Source organism: Geotrypetes seraphini, chromosome 5 (genome assembly GCF_902459505.1).
Source record: "Geotrypetes seraphini chromosome 5, aGeoSer1.1, whole genome shotgun sequence".
NCBI classification, from domain to species: domain Eukaryota; kingdom Metazoa; phylum Chordata; class Amphibia; order Gymnophiona; family Dermophiidae; genus Geotrypetes; species Geotrypetes seraphini.
This window is the reverse complement of record NC_047088.1, coordinates 162,936,228-162,956,206: the sequence shown is the minus strand read 5'-3', so window position 1 is coordinate 162,956,206 and position 19,979 is coordinate 162,936,228. Positions and strand designations below refer to the sequence as shown.

General features: G+C 41.5%; 1 protein-coding gene across 10 annotated transcripts in view; it reads right to left on the bottom strand.

Annotated features, from left to right (window-relative positions):
• FN1 (fibronectin 1) overlaps positions 1 to 19,371 on the bottom strand; it is a 361,029-nt gene extending 341,658 nt beyond the window's left edge. For 8 of the 10 annotated variants that reach the window (XM_033945938.1, XM_033945939.1, XM_033945940.1 and 5 more), the window contains exon 1: positions 19,037 to 19,369. In XM_033945938.1, coding sequence (XP_033801829.1) covers positions 19,037 to 19,181 — 145 coding nt within the window. In that variant the 5' untranslated portion in view covers positions 19,182 to 19,369. Of the gene's footprint in view, positions 1 to 19,036 lie in introns of all 10 variants that reach the window. The other 2 variants (XM_033945948.1, XM_033945944.1) reach the window with 2 other exon arrangements.
• Positions 19,372 to 19,979: the final 608 nt, after the last annotated feature.

The window sequence follows — 19,979 nt, the reverse complement described above, 5'->3', positions numbered from 1 at the left end:
GGCATTATAACATTCTTAGTCTTGCTAACCATCCCTTTTTTAACAATTCCTAGCATCCTGGTTGATTTTTTGGGCGAAAGGTTTCATCATATTGTCTACAATGACACCCAGATCCTTTTCTTGGGCACTCCTATGAGCGTTGGGAGCAGTGCGGGTCATTCAGCGTGGCTCTCTGCGCTAAAAACTGCTAGCGCAGTTTAATAGAAGAGGGGGTTAGTCTGTTAGCAAGTTATTAGGTAAGTAATTGGTACATGGTTAGTATGGGATTGAAGAGGGGTTCTTGTTATAGCCTCTTTTCTTTATCCCTTTTTTATTTCTTCTAAAATTTAGGCCGCCTTTTATCAGATCGCGCTAGGGTGGGGTTGTTTTATATATATATATTCTTTTTCTTGAAATCAAGAAAAAGTACAACCATCTGTACAAGAACAATAATTTCTGTAACAATGAATCATGCCCACCATATTCCCAAGCCCACAACCCTTAAAGGACCACGCATTAGGGTTGTTTATCGCCGGCCGCTGCAGTAAAAACTCCAATGCTCATAGAATTGCTATTAGTGTCTGAGCTTTTAGTGCAGCGACCAGCAATAAAAAAAACCCTAACATGGCTTGATAAAAGGGTGCCTTAGATTTCTACTGTATAATAGAGATCTCTCCTCCCCATTTTTCAATGACAAGGAAAGTGTTAAGATTTTGATGAGCTATTGTAGCTTTTTTTTGCTTTTCTTCTTAGATTATTCCTTGTCAGCAGTTTTCTTGTGTTAATCATTTTGAATTGTATTTAAAAAATTTAAATAAAAAAGTCCCGGGTACACATCACTATAATCTGCTTATATTGTATGGCTATATACCTATATATTGTATGGATATGTACCTATATAAAGATGATACCTGCAGGCATAAGGGCTATTATTGTGGTGTGCAGGTGGTTACAGCAAGTCTGGGTTGCTATACGAATGTTTAGAATCTTTTATTACTATTGTGAAGACTGTGTTTTATTTTTAGTTGTTGCTACTGCTGTTATCTCATGTTTTGATTAGAGATTGGACATATTATATACTGCCTAATACTTATATCAATGGTGGTATATCTTAAACAAATCCAATCCGATAAGTATAATTGGGTTGATTCACAGAGCCAAGTCACACTTCTTGGCTCAGGTTTGACTTGACTCACCAAGAGGCCCTTTTACTAAGCTGTGCTATGAAATGGCCTATACTGTTATTAGCACATGAGTTTCTCAGGTGCTGAAGCCATTTTTAGCACAGCAGTAAAATGGCCTCATTTTCCATTTTCAGAATTGCAATGAGCTAATTTCCAAATTAGTGCACGGTCATTAGTATGTGAGCCCTTACTGCCATCTATTATCTAGGTAGTAAGAGCTCTCACGCTAACCACACTCTAATTGGTTAGTACACACGGTGATGCAGTTACGCTAACCAATTAGCAAAGATCTACTCTCCACCCGCAAACATGTCTCTCACACTAAAGGGTAAAATGTGTATTTTTGTGTGTGGGGAATGTTTGCCAAAACTACACCTGAGCAGGTCTCATGGTGGTGCTTTTCTAACCTGTAGTAAGCACACATTAGTAATGACTGCAGCTTATTAAAAGGACCCACACATTTTCTGATTTGCCAGTCTCTAGTGAAATGCCTATTCTGACAACTTATTTTAAGGAATATTGGCATCTCTCACAGTGCCTGGCAGAAGACAACTGTCAGCTTTCATTGCTTCGTAGTATGAGGACTATGAATTGATTGTGTGTAAATAATGGAAAAATGGAAAGTATTTGGTATTTTCTTCTTTCATCTCTTAGCTATGTTAGAAATAAATACGCATTATAGCACAATAGACAGCTCTTACAGAAAGATAAAAGCTTAGGGTCTTAAGTCCACAGGATACTCCACCAGTGATTTTTGATAAAATGTTCTATTTTTGAGTAATGTTTTGTCTTGACCTGCCATTTGTTCCCTATATTTTGCTCATACTAAGAGCTGTACCATTTGAAGAAAAAAAAAACAATTCTGAAATGAACACATAACACACTTTTTCAAAAGGAGGATGGTAGATACTTGAAATGCCCTTCCACGGGAGGTGGTACTGATGAAAACAGAATTCAAATGTGTGGGATTCATATAAGGAAGGAGAATGGAAACAAAACAAATAGTGGTGCTTAAAAGGCAACTCCAGTAATTGGGAAATAAGGCCAGATATCCACTGTCTGTGCTCCGATTCTGGGTAGACAGATCTGAACGGGTTTTAATGGCAACTCCAATAGTTGGAAAATAAGACCAGTGACAGTCAGTCTTCTATGGTCTGTGTCCCAAAAATAGCAAAGCCAGATCAAGTATGCATATGTTATATCACATCATACCATATGCTATGAGTTTATCTTGTTGGGCAGATTGGATGGGCTGTGAAGTTCATCCTAGTAATTTGGGGGAGGGTATCCACTCACGTACCGACATGGTAAGGAACCTTCCTGGTGAGGTAAGTTACAACTCCATTCCTGATTCCTGAGTATTGAAAACAATACTATAGGAGGAACACTAACTCAGGCGGGAAATTCTCCACAGGAACTTAGCAAACATAAGGTATGGAGGGCTATGTACGTTAATGCCCACAGTTTAGGCAATAAAATTCTGGAATTGGAGATGGAAATAAGGAACGCCGACCTAGACGTGGTGGCGATATCCAAGACTTGGTTCACGGATTCACATGGGTGGGATATAGCAATACCGGGATACAACTTACTTCGTCGAGACAGAGAGGGCAAATTAGGAGGAGGGATAGCACTATACACTAAAGAGGACATCAAAGTTACCAGAATCGCAGATGTCAAGTACACCGGGGAATCCCTCTGGGTGAACCTGGCCAGGGGACATGACAAATGCCTATATCTTGGTGTAGTATACAGACCTCCAAGACAACAGGAAGACAAGGATAAGGATATAGAATTAATCAAAGACATAGAGAACATCACTTTGCGTGGGGACACAGTATTGTTAGGGGACTTCAATATGCCTGATGCAGATTGGAACAAACTTTCCACCACGATCAGCGGCAGCAGAAGGCTATTAACCTCCATAAAGGGAGCACGCCTCAAACAAATGGTATTGGAGCCCACTAGGGATCAGGTGATACTGGACGTGGTACTCACCAACGGAAAAAGTGTCACAGAGGTTTCGGTGGGTGATACATTGGCCTCCAGTGACCACAACATGGTATGGTTCAACCTCAAGAAAGGTTGCACTAGATCAAACATATCTACAAAGGTCCTCAACTTTAAGGGTACTAACTTCAAAAGCATGGGAGATTTTGTCCATCGGGCGCTGCAAAATCAAGCTGCAACAGATAATGTAGAGGTAATGTGGTCAACGCTGAAATCTACCCTACACGAAGAAACCAACCGCTATATAAAAACAGTAAGTAAACGGTGGAGAAACAATAAACCTCAGTGGTTCTCTGCGGAGATCTCGGACCTTGTAAAAAAGAAGAAAAGAGCATTTATCTCCTGCAAACAATTAGGAAAACGAGAGACTAAGGAGGACTATCTGGCCAAGTCTAAAGTTATCAAAACAGCAGTCAGAGATGCCAAACTCCGTATGGAAGAGAATCCGGCAAAGAACATTAAGAAGGGGGATAAATCCTTCTTCAGGTATATTAGTGACAGAAAAAGAAACACAGATGGGATAGTACGCCTTAGGAAACCAGACGGAAATTATGTAGAATCGAATCCCGATAAAGCCGAACTATTAAATGAATACTTCTGCTCAGTCTTTACCTGAGAGTTGCCGGGGTCCGGTCCACAGTTGCAGTCAAGAGAAAGCTCGGAAGACCAGTTTTGAAATTTTGAGTTTACACCCAGCAGCGTCTACTGTGAACTATCTAGACTCAAAGTGAACAAAGCCATGGGACCAGACAATCTACACCTGAGTGATGTCCTGGCGGAACCGTTATCCGCTCTCTTCAATCTTTCCCTAAGTACAGGAAGAGTTCCGTTGGACTGGAAAACAGCCAACGTCATTCCACTCCACAAAAAGGGAAGCAGGACTGAGGCTGCGAATTATAGACCGGTGAGTCTCACATCAATAGTGAGTAAACTTATGGAAACACTAATCAAACACAAGTTAGATACGATCCTGAACAAGGAGAATCTGTGAGATCCCCAACAACATGGATTTACAAAGGGAAGGTCCTGTCAATCCAATCTAATCAGCTTCTTTGACTGGATAACAAGAAAGCTGGATATGGGGGAGTTCCTGGACGTCGTGTACTTGGACTTCAGTAAAGCTTTTGACAGCGTCCCACACCGCAGGTTATTGAGCAAGTTGAGTTTGATGGGATTAGGTGAAACATTAACTGCATGCGTTAAAGACTGGCTTAAAGGTAGACTTCAGAGGGTGGTGGTGAACGGTACCCTCTCCGAAACGTCGGAGGTGATCAGTGGAGTGCCGCAGGGCTCGATCTTGGGCTCTATCCTATTTAACATCTTCGTAAGTGACCTGGCTCAGGGGCTTCGAGGTAAAATTACATTATTCGCCGATGACGCCAAACTATGCAACATAGTGGGCAATAGCACAGTGCCAGACAGTATGACGCAGGACCTACTCTTACTGGAACATTGATCCACGACTTGGCAACTAAGTTTCAATGCCAAAAAGTGTAAGGTCATGCACCTTGGCAGCAGAAATCCATGCAGATCTTACACTCTAAATGGTGAGACCTTAGCAAGGACTACAGCAGAACGAGACTTGGGGGTAATCATTATTGAAAACATGAAGATGGCCAATCAAGTGGAGAAAACTTCATCTAAGGCTAGACAAATGATGGGTTGTATCCGTAGAAGTTTCGTCAGCCGAAAGCCGGAAGTCATAATGCCACTGTACAGATCCATGGTGAGACCTCATCTGGAATATTGTGTACAATTCTGGAGGCCACATTACCAAAAAGATGTACTGAGAGTTGAGTCGGTTCAGCGAATGGCCACCAGGATGGTCTCAGGACTTAAGGATCTCCCGTATGAGGAACGGCTGGGTAAGTTGCAGCTATACTCACTCGAGGAGCACAGAGAGAGGGGAGACATGATTGAGATGTTCACCATTGATATAAGTATTAGGGAGTTCAGTTCCCACTACAAATCCTTGTGACTCTGGGCAAGGAGTAGTAAATATCAGCACCTGTATATAATAGGTAAACTGCTTTGATTGGAACCACTTCGGCACAAGTCTGCCGTTGCAGCCCTCTTGAGGGCTCTGAATACAGGACCCCTCTTCAAGATCCAGCACAGTGAAGGGGAAGGGAGATCGAGGCGTCCCCCTTCACTGCACCGGAGGAGCCCGAGATTGGCGGTTTGCCCCGCCCCCAACAGCCACTTCGGCACAAGTCTGCCGTTGCAGCCCTCTTGAGGGCTCTGAATACAGGACCCCTCTTCAAGATCCAGCACAGTGAAGGGGAAGGGAGATCGAGGTGTCCCCCTTCACTGCACCGGAGGAGCCCGAGATCGGCGGTTTGCCCCGCCCCCAACAGCCACTTCGGCACAAGTCTGCCGTTGCAGCCCTCTTGAGGGCTCTGAATACAGGACCCCTCTTCAAGATCCAGCACAGTGAAGGGGAAGGGAGATCGAGGCGTCCCCCTTCACTGCACCGGAGGAGCCCGAGATCGGCGGTTTGCCCCGCCCCCAACAGCCACTTCGACACAAGTCTGCCGTTGCAGCCCTCTTGAGGGCTCTGAATACAGGACCCCTCTTCAAGATCCAGCACAGCGAAGGGGAAGGGAGATCGAGGCGTCCCCCCTTCACTGCACCGGAGGAGCCTGAGATTGGCGGTTTGCCCCGCCCCCCAACAGCCACTTCGGCACCGCCCACTGTGAACCGCCGAGGAGAAAGGCGATTTCAAGTCCGTGGCCTGATTGCCACGAAGAACGCACGGATGGCTTAACGGCTCCTCTTACACACCTGATTTAATATAATCTGTGCTTTTGCAATTTGATTTTCATTACATTTAAATACGTAGCAATTTAAAAGTGTGCATCAAATAGAAATGCCGGTAAGACCGGCAAAAACACCTAAACATAAATTATCCTGCTCAGAACTTAAAATGGCGACGTCACCGACTCCATCTATAACCTTGACACAATGGGGAGATTGGGCCCAAGAAATCTCAAAAATGGTCACCGAGGCCCTGGAAGAAAAATTTCTTAAATTACAACTGGCTGTAGACTGTATTAATGATCGTTTTGAATCACACGCTGGACGTATTGCAGCAGTGGAGCAAAGGGTGTCTGATAATGAAGATGCAACTTTGCAAGATCGTGAAAACGTAACTGCATTGCAAAATCAAATAGCAACACTGACAACACGTTTGGATGACCAGGAGAATCGTCAATGCCGCAACAATCTACGAGTAGTGGGGCTACCTGATCTCCGTACTGATCAGGATCTATACTATTTTTTTCAACTTTGGCTCCCAAAACAACTTGGCCTAGTGACCCCTGACTCTGGTTTTCCATGCGAGCGGGCACACCGCTTGAGCCAACGTACAGAGAATAACAACCGCCCGAGAGAAGTTATTGCTAGATATATCAACTGGAAAGATAAAGATCTTATCATACAAGCCTTTCGAAAATATGGTCGACTTGAATATGAAGGTCAAAAATTACTTTTGTTCAACGACTACTCCCTACATGTATCCACCCTTCGCAAGACGATGGTGCCACTATGTTCTACATTGCATCATCGAGGAGTGAAGTTTGCACTTGTGTATCCAGCGACTTTACGCATATGGAGAGAAGGGAAATCACACTCATTCACAGACAAAGCAACCGCACAACTATTTATAGACTCTATGCCTGAGACAAATACTACCCCAACGGGCTAATTTTATCAGCCATATAGTTTACTTTGAGGTATCTGTCTGATTAAATCAATTCCAAATTTAATATTTTAGTCTGAGCCAATAAGCTCTTATCTTAACATGTTATGTTATGTAATGAAATACAAATTTTATATAACCTGCTAAATTAAGCACACTAATCTTCACATTTATATTACTGATTAGGTGTGGATCTTGTTAGATGTTAGATGCTTCACATGCGTCATTCTTATATGCTCATAGAAGCATCCTTAAAATATTTTAATATGTACATGATAGTTTGGTTTATCTATTTTCTGACCACATATTATGAGGTCATTACTATTTTCTTCTTTCTTATTTTAATGTCTTTTCTACTTTTCTTATTAGACAGGAGTGTCTACCTTATCTCACTAATATATCAGTTATCTTCTCTCGACAAATGTGATATACTGCATATCTCTCCAACGCAAATCATATATTATGGCTGACCTACATGTTTTTTTCCTTTAATGTGAATGGCCTGAATCATCCCATTAAAAGAAAAAAGATATCCAATTATGTGTCCAATAAACATCCAGACGTAATTTTATTACAAGAAACCCACCTCCCATCTGCTGCCGCCACGAAATTTCAACTAAAGGGATACTCTGCTCATATATACTCCCCTGCGACTTATCAAAAGAAAAATGGTGTTTCAATCTTTCTTAAAGATAAACTCTCTCCCATTATTCATTCAATTAAAACAGACACGGAGGGAAGATGGTGTCTGGTACATGCTGCGTTGCACTCAATAGACTTTGTTCTTCTCAATATTTATGGCCCGGTTAAAGATCACCCGGATTTTTTTAGAGACATTCAACTAGCGCTAATTGAATTCAGTTCTTGTTCTCTGATATTGGGTGGAGATTTTAACCTAATCCAAGACTTGTATATTGATAGATCTTCTTCCTGTAAACCATCCAAGATCAAGTCTTTCACAGCTCTACAGGCCCTAAAAGATGCTTTCTCCCTTGTAGATCCTTGGCAACTACTTCACCCGAAAGGTAGAGAATATTCACATTTTTCACCACCACATAATACATACTCGAGAATTGATTTCTTTCTTATATCCTCCTCTCTCATTCATGACCTTACTAATACTAGTATACATCCAATCTCCCTTACGGACCATGCTGCCATTTCTTTATATATTTCTATTTCGGCTCCACGTAATGAATCTCCTTCTTGGCGACTAAACAACGCCTTACTCTTGGATGAAGAAACTGTTGAAAAAATCAACTCATTTACATTAGAATTCTTCGAAAATAACTCTAAAGATCCTGAAGTTTGTCCTTCCATAATCTGGGAAGCTTATAAAGCAACCCTTAGAGGTGAATTGATAAAAATTGCCTCTTGGAAAAAAAAAACAGTCCATGAAAAAAGAAAAAGAATTAGAAAACGCTATTAAAACATTAGAAATACAACATATGTCTAATCACTTACATGACCCAACTATTCTCCAACATATCCAAAAACTTAAATATGAATATAATACTTTAGTTTCATGCACAGCCAGACGAGATATCTTCATTTCCAATTCTGGTCACTATATGGGGGATAATCTTATGGGTCGTCCACTGGCCAGATACCTTAAAATTAAATCCAAAAGATTACATATCACATCTATCCAAAATTCATTAGGACAATTAGTCAAAACCAGATCTTCAATTTCTTCTCAATTTGAAAATTTTTATACTTCATTATATAAATCTGAAGTTGCGGCTCCTGAATCAGATATAGACTCTTTTCTTTCCTCCTTATCTCACCCAACCATATCGGAGCCTGTTAAATTGGAACTAGATTCTCCGATAACCATAACAGAAATAGAAACTGCTATATCTTCCCTACCGACTGGAAAAGCCCCAGGTCCGGATGGTTTTACTAACGAATTTTATAAACTATTTCGAAACATCTTAGCTCCTCATCTCCTTACATACTATGATTTCCTCCACTTCTCTCCAGATAAACAATTTAATTTCACAGAAGCCACCATCGTTGTAATCCCTAAACCTGACAGAGACGCTACCTTGGTCAAAAACTTCCGTCCCATCTCTCTCCTTAACTTAGATTATAAAATAATGGCAAAGTTACTTGCATTAAGACTCACCAAAGTGATTCCACATCTTATACACAAAGACCAAACGGGATTTATTAAACAAAGATATATAGGAGATAACCTACGACTTTTTCACCACATCAATGCTCATGCTAAAACATTGACAGACCCAATAATAGGCCTAGCTGTAGACGCTGAAAAAGCCTTTGATCGAGTGGAGTGGTCTTTTCTTTTCAGTGTCCTAAAATGGTATAACTTTGGATCATTTTTCACGAAATGGATAAAAACATTATATCATAGTCCTAATGCTCGTATTCTAATTAATAACTCTTTATCCAATAAATTTCCTCTTCACAGAGGCACTAGACAGGGCTGTCCTCTCTCACCACTATTGTTCAATTTAGTGTTGGAGCCTCTTCTCTCTGCTATTCGACAATGCCCGCTAATTAATGGTATTCCCTCCTCTGATCGAGACTTCAAACTAGCAGCATATGCTGATGATGTATTAATTTTTCTAAGGAACCCTCAATCTTCTCGCCCTCATCTTATACATATCATCAAACAATATTCTAGCTTCTCAGGATATTCTGTAAATTGGGAGAAATCAGAAATCTTTCCTCTGAACAATAACATTCTTCAATCAGACTTGGCTAATTTTCCATTTACATGGTCAAATGAAGCTGTGAAATATTTAGGGATTTTAATACACAAAGATCCAGTCTTTGCTCAAGATCTTAATATATCCAAAATCAAAAATTTAGTTCTTAACACTACATCTAGGTGGTCTCCACTTTATTTGTCTTGGTGGGGTAGAATAGCATCCATCAAAATGACCCTAGCACCTCAAATTAATTACATCCTCTCAATGCTTCCTCTTTTATGCCAGAAATCATTTTTCCATTGGCTAAATAAGAAGCTATCTGAATTTATATGGAACAAGAAAAAACCTCGAATTGCTCTAGCCAAGCTGAAGGCCTCTAAAATTAACGGTGGTCTTAACTTTCCAGATTTCTACCACTACTATATTGCTTCATTAACTAAATATGGAGCTTACTGGGTCAATGACTCCTTCTCTCAAGACCCTCCTAATTGGTATGAAATGGAATGTTTTCTATGCAAACCTTTACACATCTCTTGCCTATTAACGATATCAATACCCAGACATTTGAGAAAATACTCTCTTTTGAATTCAACGCAGCATGCTCTCCATCATTTAGATAAAATAGCTGATATCTCAATTAGTGTTAGCCCACTCATGTCCCTTTGGAATAATCCCAATATCCAAAACCAAGGCAAATCCCTTTCATGGAAACGGTGGCAACGGACAGGTATATGGTTTGTTCATCAATTATATACTCTTAATAAACTAATCCCTTTTGATATACTTTGCTCCACATACCTACTAACATCCTCTGCTTATTCACAATGGATCATACTCAGTGAAATACTGTCTTCTGTACAGATACAATATGACTTCATATCTTCTAAAAATACTATTTACCATTGGTCTTTACGGTCTCTATCAAAAGGGAAAGCTATATCTTTTTTTTTATAATATTCTAAGAGACCAATCCTTCACTTTCTCATATCATGCTATGAAACACTGGGATAATATAATAACCATTCCACTTTCTGACATTGACTGGGAACTCTTTTGGTCTTCAACAATCCGCCCACTTTTATCTTCTAGAGTTTCACAATCAATGCTCTTTGTAATGTGGAATGCAATATGGACCCCATTTCGTATGTGGAAAGCCAAATTAAAACAAGATTCTATCTGCTGGAACTGTTTGAAAGAGGAAGGAACTCTTGATCATATGTTCTTCCATTGTACTCTGGTCCGTTCTTTTTGGTCCAAAATCTGGAATACCATACAATCTATCACCAACTGCTCAGAAGAGATTTCTATGGACATTATAATCCTTCGATCTCAACACCCCTGTTTCGCGCAATCAAATTGTCCTCCTAAACTCATTGATACCATGTTTGTGACTGCTCTCATGCATATTCTGAAAAATTGGAAATCATCTTCGTTATTAGATTATACTTTTTGGTGGAACTCTCTATGTATGTACCACAGATTTGAATCATATGCATATGAAAATAAAATTTCACTCCGTAAATCCATGAATTGGAAAAACAAAAAATCACCCTGGTCATTTTTAGATTCATATGTACATTCTACTATGTAGACACTCCTGTCTTCTCCTCTCTTTAAATTTTTTTTTTTTTCTTTCTCTTCTTTTTTCCTCTCTCTTTCAATTTTTACTTTGTCCTATTTCACTTTCTATTGTCATACATCACCACAAACAAATCCAATACTCTGAGCTTTTCTTAATAATATGGGCCTTTATAAATAACTGTATATTAATGCAAAATGTTATACTACTTTTATGTATTTGAATTGCTCCTTGTATTTTTTAAAATACTGAATAAAAATTTATTGAACTAAAAAAAAAAGGAACCACAGAAAGGCAATATATCAAATCCCATTCCCATCCCCTTTCCCTACAGAATGAGCCAGGCCGAGGAAACATGTCCTCCAATGCTCTTGAAATCTGTTGATTATTAGCATTTGCACTGAGAGCCAATTGGCTGGGAGAAGAAGTAAAAACAGAAGCACTTCCTAACTCTCCACAGCCTTCTGGCTGCACAGCCCTCTGGCAGTACAGTGAGCTAAAATTCACTTATGTTAATGAAACCTTAGACTGGGCAAGAAATCACTCCTCAGATAAAACTGGCTTAGACTGGGCAAAAAATAACTCCTCAGATAAAACTTTGTTATCTTCTACTTTTATTGAATGGCAAGGATAACAATTCATGAATTTGGGGTTGTTTTTTTTACTAACACTTCCAAATGTTTACTGCCAACTAAACTTTTATAGGCATAAGCTTTACTATCATCATTTTATGCACAGCTAGACTTACGTAGTGAGGGCAGTTCTATAAAAGGTACAGATTTTTAGTTTCCGTGAATGCACTATTTAGATCCTATTCTATTAAGAAAAATAAATGCCTAATTAATATCCTTTATAGAATATTAGCATTACACTTCTCCCTCTGTATTTGTGGTTTCAGCACTTGCAGTTTCGCTTATTTGTGATTTTTTGCATGCTGACTCCTCCCCCCCAAAAAAATTACATCATGAGTAAAGTACCTGTACTGTACCAAAAAAAAGTTTGGCACTTACCAGCTTTCACTCAGATAATCGCTGCTTCCAAGCTTTCACCCTCAAAATTGCTGCTCTCAGCTTCCCAGCATGTACAGAGAAAATCGCTGCTTGCCTGCTATCAGCCTGAAAATCGCTGCTTTCTTCACCGATATTGCCTCTCCTTCAGGAACAGGTCAGGTCTCCCACCATTGTTTGTTATTCAAGATTTCAATAGTAATAACGATGGCTATTAGAAAAAACCGCGAATAACATATAAAAAGTTATTTGCGGTTTTTCCGTTTTCGCGGTTATGTCCCGCCCCTATCCACCGCGAATATGGAGGGAGGAGTGTACTGGGTAAAAACATACATATGTCCTTACAGTGGCATAGCAAGGATGAGAGGTGTAAATGGTGATGGCACCCCTCTCCCCCGCCCCCCACCCCTCCTGCTCGCACCGCTTCCCTTCCCCTAGACTTCTTTAACGTTCTTGGCACGAGCAGCAATCCCAAGGTGCTGCTCACGAAGCGTCGACTCTTCCTGACGTCACTTACTAGGCGTAGATCCAGGAAGAAGAGGTGTGTGCATGCGTATAGTAGTGGGGTGCGTGGGAGGGTTGAGAGAATGGGTGCTGGTGCCCAGGGCAGACCGGCAGACCCCCCCCCCCTCCCTTACTACGCCACTGTGTCCTTACCTGCAAGCATTTATGCTTGCCTTACATCTGGTGCAAATGTACCATCTAGATGGGGAAGTACATACATAAATTATGGTATTCTACAATTTACATGTGTATGCCACATTCATGCTCTGCCAAACTCCACCCTCATGAATGCCCTTGAAGATGGTTATATACTTACAGAATGGCATGTAGGGAAGGGAAAGGGAATAGAGATTTGTATACTGCCTTTGGCATTTCAAAAATGACATTCAAAGCGGTGGGCACTGGAGGATTAAGTGACTTGCTCAGGATCAGAAGGAATAGCCCAGGGATTTGATCTCAGAGACAGCAGCTCTACCAGTGAGCCACACCTTCCCACATGTGCACATAAGCTTTTCTTTCTTTATATTTTTATATACCGCTTATATCCTAAGCAGGTTACATTGCATAGCAATCAGGTACTTTAAAGCAGTGGTCTCAAATTCATGGCCCAGGAGCCACATGCGGCCCGCCAGGTACTATTTTGAGGCCCTCAGTATGTTTATCATAATCACAAAAGTAAAATAAAATAGCTTGTTGATCGTCTCTTTAGCTATAAATGACAATATTATTATTAAGACTTAGCCAAAAGGAAAGATTTATAAACTATAAAGTTTTACTTCATGCAAAATTGTAATTTCTTTAATAAGACATTATTACTATTTTTTCTGAGGCCCTCCAAGTACTTACAAATCCAAAATGTGGCTCTGCAAAGGGTTTGAGTTTGAGACCACTGCTCTAAAGTATTTTCCCTATCTGTCCCTGTGCGCTCACAATCTAACTACATGGTACCTGGGACAATGGAGGCTTAAGTGACTTGCCCAGCATTTACACACATAGGACCTGATTCTATACATGGTGTCTAAAAATTAGGTGCTGACGTGTGTGGCAATAAGCACAATTCTATACAAGTTAGGTACCCTTTAAAGAATCACGCTTAGCACCTCCAGGCATCTTATCTTTAGGTGCACCCTTCCTATGCCAGGATTTTCTTAGACTAAATGGGTACGCCTAAGTCCCAAACAGGTGCCTATATGCAAACACGCTCATGATCCGCCCCTAATCATGCCTCCTTTGTGATAGGTGCCCTAGACTTCTTAGGCACCTAACACCTAATTAAGTGAAATTTATATCAATTACAAAGCACTAATTGTCAATTATCAGCACCAATTAAGTCTATTAAACAATTAAGGGCTAGATTCACTAAAGCCCCCTTACCTGTCCGATCCTATTCCTCTCCGTTTCCAAGTCTTGCTGGGCGACCCATTCACTAAAAGCTCCCCACGCAAATCACCTAATCGTAAATACGCCCACAAGCAATCCCACGGATTGCTGAAGACCAATTGCGAAGAATGCGCAGACCATCATTGATGCGATCCCGCATATGCCGCTCTCCTGCACCAGAAGGGGGAAGGGTTGGGGAAGTAATGGCAGGCAAGCAAGGCAATGGCGGACTCGCTGCAGCCTCTAGAAGCAGAGGGGGGAACTGCCAGACTACGGAACTGAACATGAAACCCGTCCCGATTCTCCTGCTGTCTGCTGCCCTTCCCGACAATGCGAGCCCATGGTTTTAAAGCAGGACTGAATTGCGGGAAGGACGGCAGAGAGCAGGAGAGTCAGGGCGGCATTTTTCCCCACAGACTCAGCAGGCTTGCTGCTTGAATACAGGAGGCAGGCAGGGCGGCAGGCAAGCAAGGCAAAAGCAGAAAGTAGAGTTTTTTAAGCGCATCTTCTCCCCCCAAGAACTGTTGTTTCTGCTACTGCTCTTGTTTAAAAAAAAGGAATACAGTGGTCTGGCTCCTCCACATAGCGCACACATGGCTGCCCCACACTACACAAGAAAAGTGGAGTTTCTCATATCCTTGGTCAGCTGCAAGCAGGGAGTTTCATTTTCAGGACTGCAATTTCAGCGTGGGAGAGAGCAGGAAAGGAGTGAAAGTTTGGGCCTCACCAGTCGCTTGGTTTCGGATCGGCCAGCCCAGTCGGTGTGCCTGAAAAATGTTGGTGAATCGCTGCCTTGCTAGATTTGCATGCCATTTCCCTCATTTGCATGCGCGGACAGGATCGGCCAGAAGGTTAGTGAATCGGGTCGGGGTCGTAAAGGGGTCGCAAACTGATCGGTACACGATTGGTTTGCTTAGTGAATCTAGGCCTATTTTGGGTACCTACATCGACTAGGTGCACCGATTTAGGTGCAAAACTTTGGGCAGACTTTATAGAATTAGGGCCATACTTGCTCCTAAATCCACCCAGCTTCTTATGGAGTTACCCCTACTATGTCAATATTTATTCCTACATGCACCACAAAAACCCTACTGCCTGCACTGAGAGTCTTTGAGGCTAAATTTCATAAAACAAATGCTGCCCCAGCAAGCTTCATCTGGTGATGCATAAAAGCCTGCTTCTACCGTCAGTTTAATCCTGCTCCCTAGTAGGCTGCCAAGCTCGACTAGAAATAACAAACTCAGCCAAAGAGGCACTGCTGATGTCTTAAAAATTTTCAAGACTTTAGCACGGTGCTTCAGATGGTGAACGTTGCTGCATACACCATGTTTGCTTTCCACATTACTGCACCTATAAGTGGTTATAGTAGCCCACAAAATCAGCCCGAGAGGCACAAGCAGAGAAACACAGAATGCAGAATTATGAGGAGGGGCTGAGAAGTTCTAACTTCTGAGCGTTATTTTGCCACTGTAGCTGAAATGAGTGTTATCTTATTTCATTACGTGCCAATTTGCAGAAACAAAATTCTATGTTTTGACATTGTTTGAGATCATTGATTGAGCCATATCCATGTCATTCTCATCTTGGTTGGGCTGAGAACTTTATAGCGCCCCCACATATTCAATGGTTGAAATGCAGACCCTGAATCTCATTTTAAAAAAGAAACACTAGAAAAGAATTGCCATAATGGGTCATACCAAAAATGCATCTAGCCCAGAATCATTTTTCTAACGGTGGCCTTATCCAGGCAACAAAAACTTGCAAGATTTCATGCTTCTTACCTACAGGGATAAGCAATGGCTTTTCTCTGTCTTAATAACAGTTTAAGGACTTTTCTTCCAGGAATTTGTTTAAACCTTTCTTAAGTGCTTTTACTACTTTCTCTAGAAATGAGTTCAAGAGCTTAACTATGCACTGAGTAAAATACTTCATCTTATTTATTTTAAATGTTCTATTCAATCTCAAGTGCTCTACCCTCACAGAGCCTAAGTACCAGACACTGGAGCAAACCCAGTTGCCTCTCAATAGAAACATATGATTTTTCACTTATGCTGTTTTACTAATATAAATTTATTGACCTATGTGTCTTTTTTTTTCCTCCTTTCTATTGACTGTCAGTTAATTTACTGATATCATAAGAATAGCATACTGGTCAGACCAATGTTTCCTCCCCTCTCACCCATCCCCTTGTGCCTTCCCTCTGAAGCATCTTTCTATCCTTCCATCCCTCCCATCCCCCTGTGCAGCAGAACCCTTGCCCAGCTTCTATCCTTCCCTCCCTCCCATCCCTCATGCAGCAGAACCCTTGCCCAGCTTCCATCCTTCCCTCCCTCCCATTCCTCGTGCAGCAGAACTCTTGCCCAGCTTCCATCCTTCCTTCCCTCCCATCCCTTGTGCAGCAGAATGCTTGAGCACCCGCCGCGCAGCCCAACTGCCGAACCTCCGCTGACCCTCCATTCTTCCCTCCCAACTGAACCCCGCCGACCGCGACCATAAATACCTTCATGCAGAGCAGCGTCGGGCCAGCAGCACTCTAAACAGCTGCTTCATGGCCTTCTCGCCAGGGCTTTCTGTATGCTGCTTTACTGATGACATCATCAGTGACGTGGCAGAGTGAATTCCCCAGCAAGAAGGCTGAGAAGCAGCCTGTTTATAGTTCTGCTGGCCTGACGCTGCTCTGCCAGAAGATATTTATGGTTGCGGTCGGCGGGATTCGGTTGGGAGGGAAGGATGGAGGGTCAGTGGGGGGTTTGGCTGCGCAGTGGGGGCGGGGCGGAGGAAGCGCAGCTGCCAACTAGGGCTTATTCTCAGGGGTAGGGCTTATATTAAGACCTACCCCAAAATCATGCTAGGGCTTATTTTCAGGGAAACACGCAGCAATATTCCATGCTACGGATCCCAGGACAAGCAGTGGCTTCCCCCATGTCTGTCTCAACAGCAGACTATAGACTTTTCCTACAGGAACTTGTGAAAATAAGTTTCAAGTTTATTTAAAAAATTTTATACCGCTCAATCAAACTTCTACCCAGCTACACTAACCACTATTACCACATCATCCGGCAATGGGAGTACCAGAGCTTAATTATTCTTTGAGTGAAAAATATTTCCTCCTATTTGGTAGGTGTGTTGACTGGCCTCTTACTTGCCTCGTTTGATTCTAGCCTTGATGTGACCTTGATCTAGGGCTCATTTGTGCTTCAGTTCGCTATTGATCTTTCTCATAATGAATGCTAAAGTCCACATTTAAGATTTTTGTAATTTGCACTTTTCATTAGCATTTTCGTATCCGTGCTTCTCCCAAGTCACAAATGTCTTAGCTACAGTAATACCTCTTTACCCATTTCAAAAAGTGAGATCATATTACAGCAGACCTAAAACAACTCCATCTTTCAGTCTAGTACCGTAGTTAATAGTCATTTATTTTCAAAACTCATCATGGAGTCGCGCACCTAGTTGCTGAGACATCATTTTTTGGGTTTCTTCCATTATTCAAATTCTTTTTTTCTGTGCCGGTGTGCACCATTTATTCTAGTCAGTGGCCATAAGGGATCTCATTCCTCTACTACAGTGGTTCCCAAACCCTGTCCTGGGGGACCCCCAGCCAGTCAGGTTTTCAAGATATCCCTAATGAATATGCATGAGAGAGATTTGCATACCTGTAACTTCCATTATATGCAAATCTCTCTCATGCATATTCATTAGGGATATCTTGAAAACCTGACTGGCTGGGGGTCCCCCAGGACAGGGTTTGGGAACCACTGCTCTACTACAACCACACCCTGGAATGAACAACCAGCGTTTTAAACTCGCCAACAATTTTTCAGTCTGTTTTAGTGTCTTCCTCCTGCCTGCCGAAGTGTTGTGTTGCATTGCTACCATTTCAGCTACACTGTCTGGTACAGTAGTTCAGTGGCTCCCAGTCCCAACCTGTACCTAGGAGACCCTGCCAGTCAGATTTCCAGGATATCCACAAAGAATATACATGAGATGCAGTGGAAACAGAGTATACAGATATATTTCATACATATTCATCCAACTCCTAGAGTCTGACTGTGGTTTAAATATGACAAAGAAACGGAAAACCACCTTAACCACTACTGGCAGGGCACAAAAGCATGTAACCATCTAATAATGTATGATGAAATTAACTTATTCTGAGCATAAAATTAATGCATTTTATTGAGTACTAGAAGTCGAAAATGGGGTTTAATAATCCTATTGAGCAATCAACAATATAAACGAACAATTCAAAGACAATGAAAGTAATGTCAAAGTGCCAATAGCCTTTTCAAGATGTTTTATTCATTTTAAAAGTAACATATCAACTTATACAATAATACACCTAAATTAGTAACAAATCTTCTAAGATGTACAAAACACTGTGTATTTTATCTAAAAGGTTTATATTAATTTTATAATCTGAATTGCAATCATGATTTATATCCAGAACTTTATAAATATATGGGGGAGGGGGTGGGAGAGAATGTGCAGACTGTAAAACCGATTAGATCATCAGCCAACATGCTTGTTAAAGACAAAAAAAGCACCAAGGCTGGAAGATCCATCGCTCCCTCTCAAAAGAGCTTACAAGAACAAAGGCCATAACTTTCATAGTCATGATGTAACAAACTTCGACGGGATGTTTGTTCTTCACAGATTTTTTTTGAAATACAGATGCAAAACGTGGCGGTGTAACCGATCTGATCATTACCCCATTTTGCAGCCAGTCTTAAAACAAGTAGGAAAACTTTATTTCTTGATTTTTAACAGATGCAATAGTTTCGTAGCCTTTCTGCACAGAAAGATTTGATACCCCCTATTACACTAAATATTGAAAAATTAGCATGCATCTGCAACTTTTGCATGCTCAGTTCTGAAATATTCCAAAAACCATATATAATCGCAAGTCATTTTTCACCAATTCTAAATAAACATTCTTAACTTTTTCTTATCTAAAATAATTAAGCTCTTTTCTTTCTTTTTTTTGAAACTGCATGCTATACCGGAATACTTACGTCTATTCTGGTTCGGATCTGCCAGTCCCACATGCTGCTGCCCTGGCGGCGTTTGCCTTCTCTGTTTTGCCGCTTCGGGGGTAGAACTAAGTGCCGATCCCAAGCACAAGGCTATCAACAGCCCTGTCAAAGGGCTACGGAACATCTTCCCCGGAGACACTCACAATAATACAATTGTAACCCCCCCCCTGGGAAAACAGCTAAGAAGATTTCAACTTGTAACCTGTAGAACCGCAACTTGCATTTCAGATGTCTTCCCTATTAATAACAGACGGGCTGCAAAATTGAACTGAACAGATGAGCCTGCACTTGCAGTGCGAGGCGTGAGCAAGCGGCAGAGCCCCGGCGCGCAGTCCTTTATATGCAGAACACGCGCCAGACTCCACAGCTGGAGGCGGCTGGGCAGCGGCCAGGAGGTGTTTCAAAGCTTCCCCACCGCCCTTGCGTTCATGCTTGGGAGCTTGCTGATTTGCTCGGGCTCTGAGATGACGTCACGGGGAGGGGCTTGCATTATTCTTTGCATAAAGTTAAGGAGAGGGTTGGCAAAAGACGGTTTAGTATACTTTTTTCAGCAAAGCTCCTTTGAGCTCTGGCATCTTTATTATCACATTTTTTTGAATGGGTTCTTCCAAGTCAATGCTGCTTAAAGCTCAGTACTATATTTTCCTATAATTTTTTGTGGTGTTTTGTTTTTTTTTATCACGGACCACAGAATGTGTCCTATTTTCACAACCTTTTCTCCGAATTCATGCCTGTATCCACCAATATTCTTCGACAAACTTTGCTGAGGCACCTACGTGTGCGGTTGGGAAAAGCCATGTGTTTAATGAAAGCTCCGCCTCCGCTTTTTGCTTTTGAAATTTGATCCTTAAAAGTGGCCCTGAAATTGGACTTTGTATTGGTAATTGCAGCACACACGATGGCATCTTTCTATAAAATAATC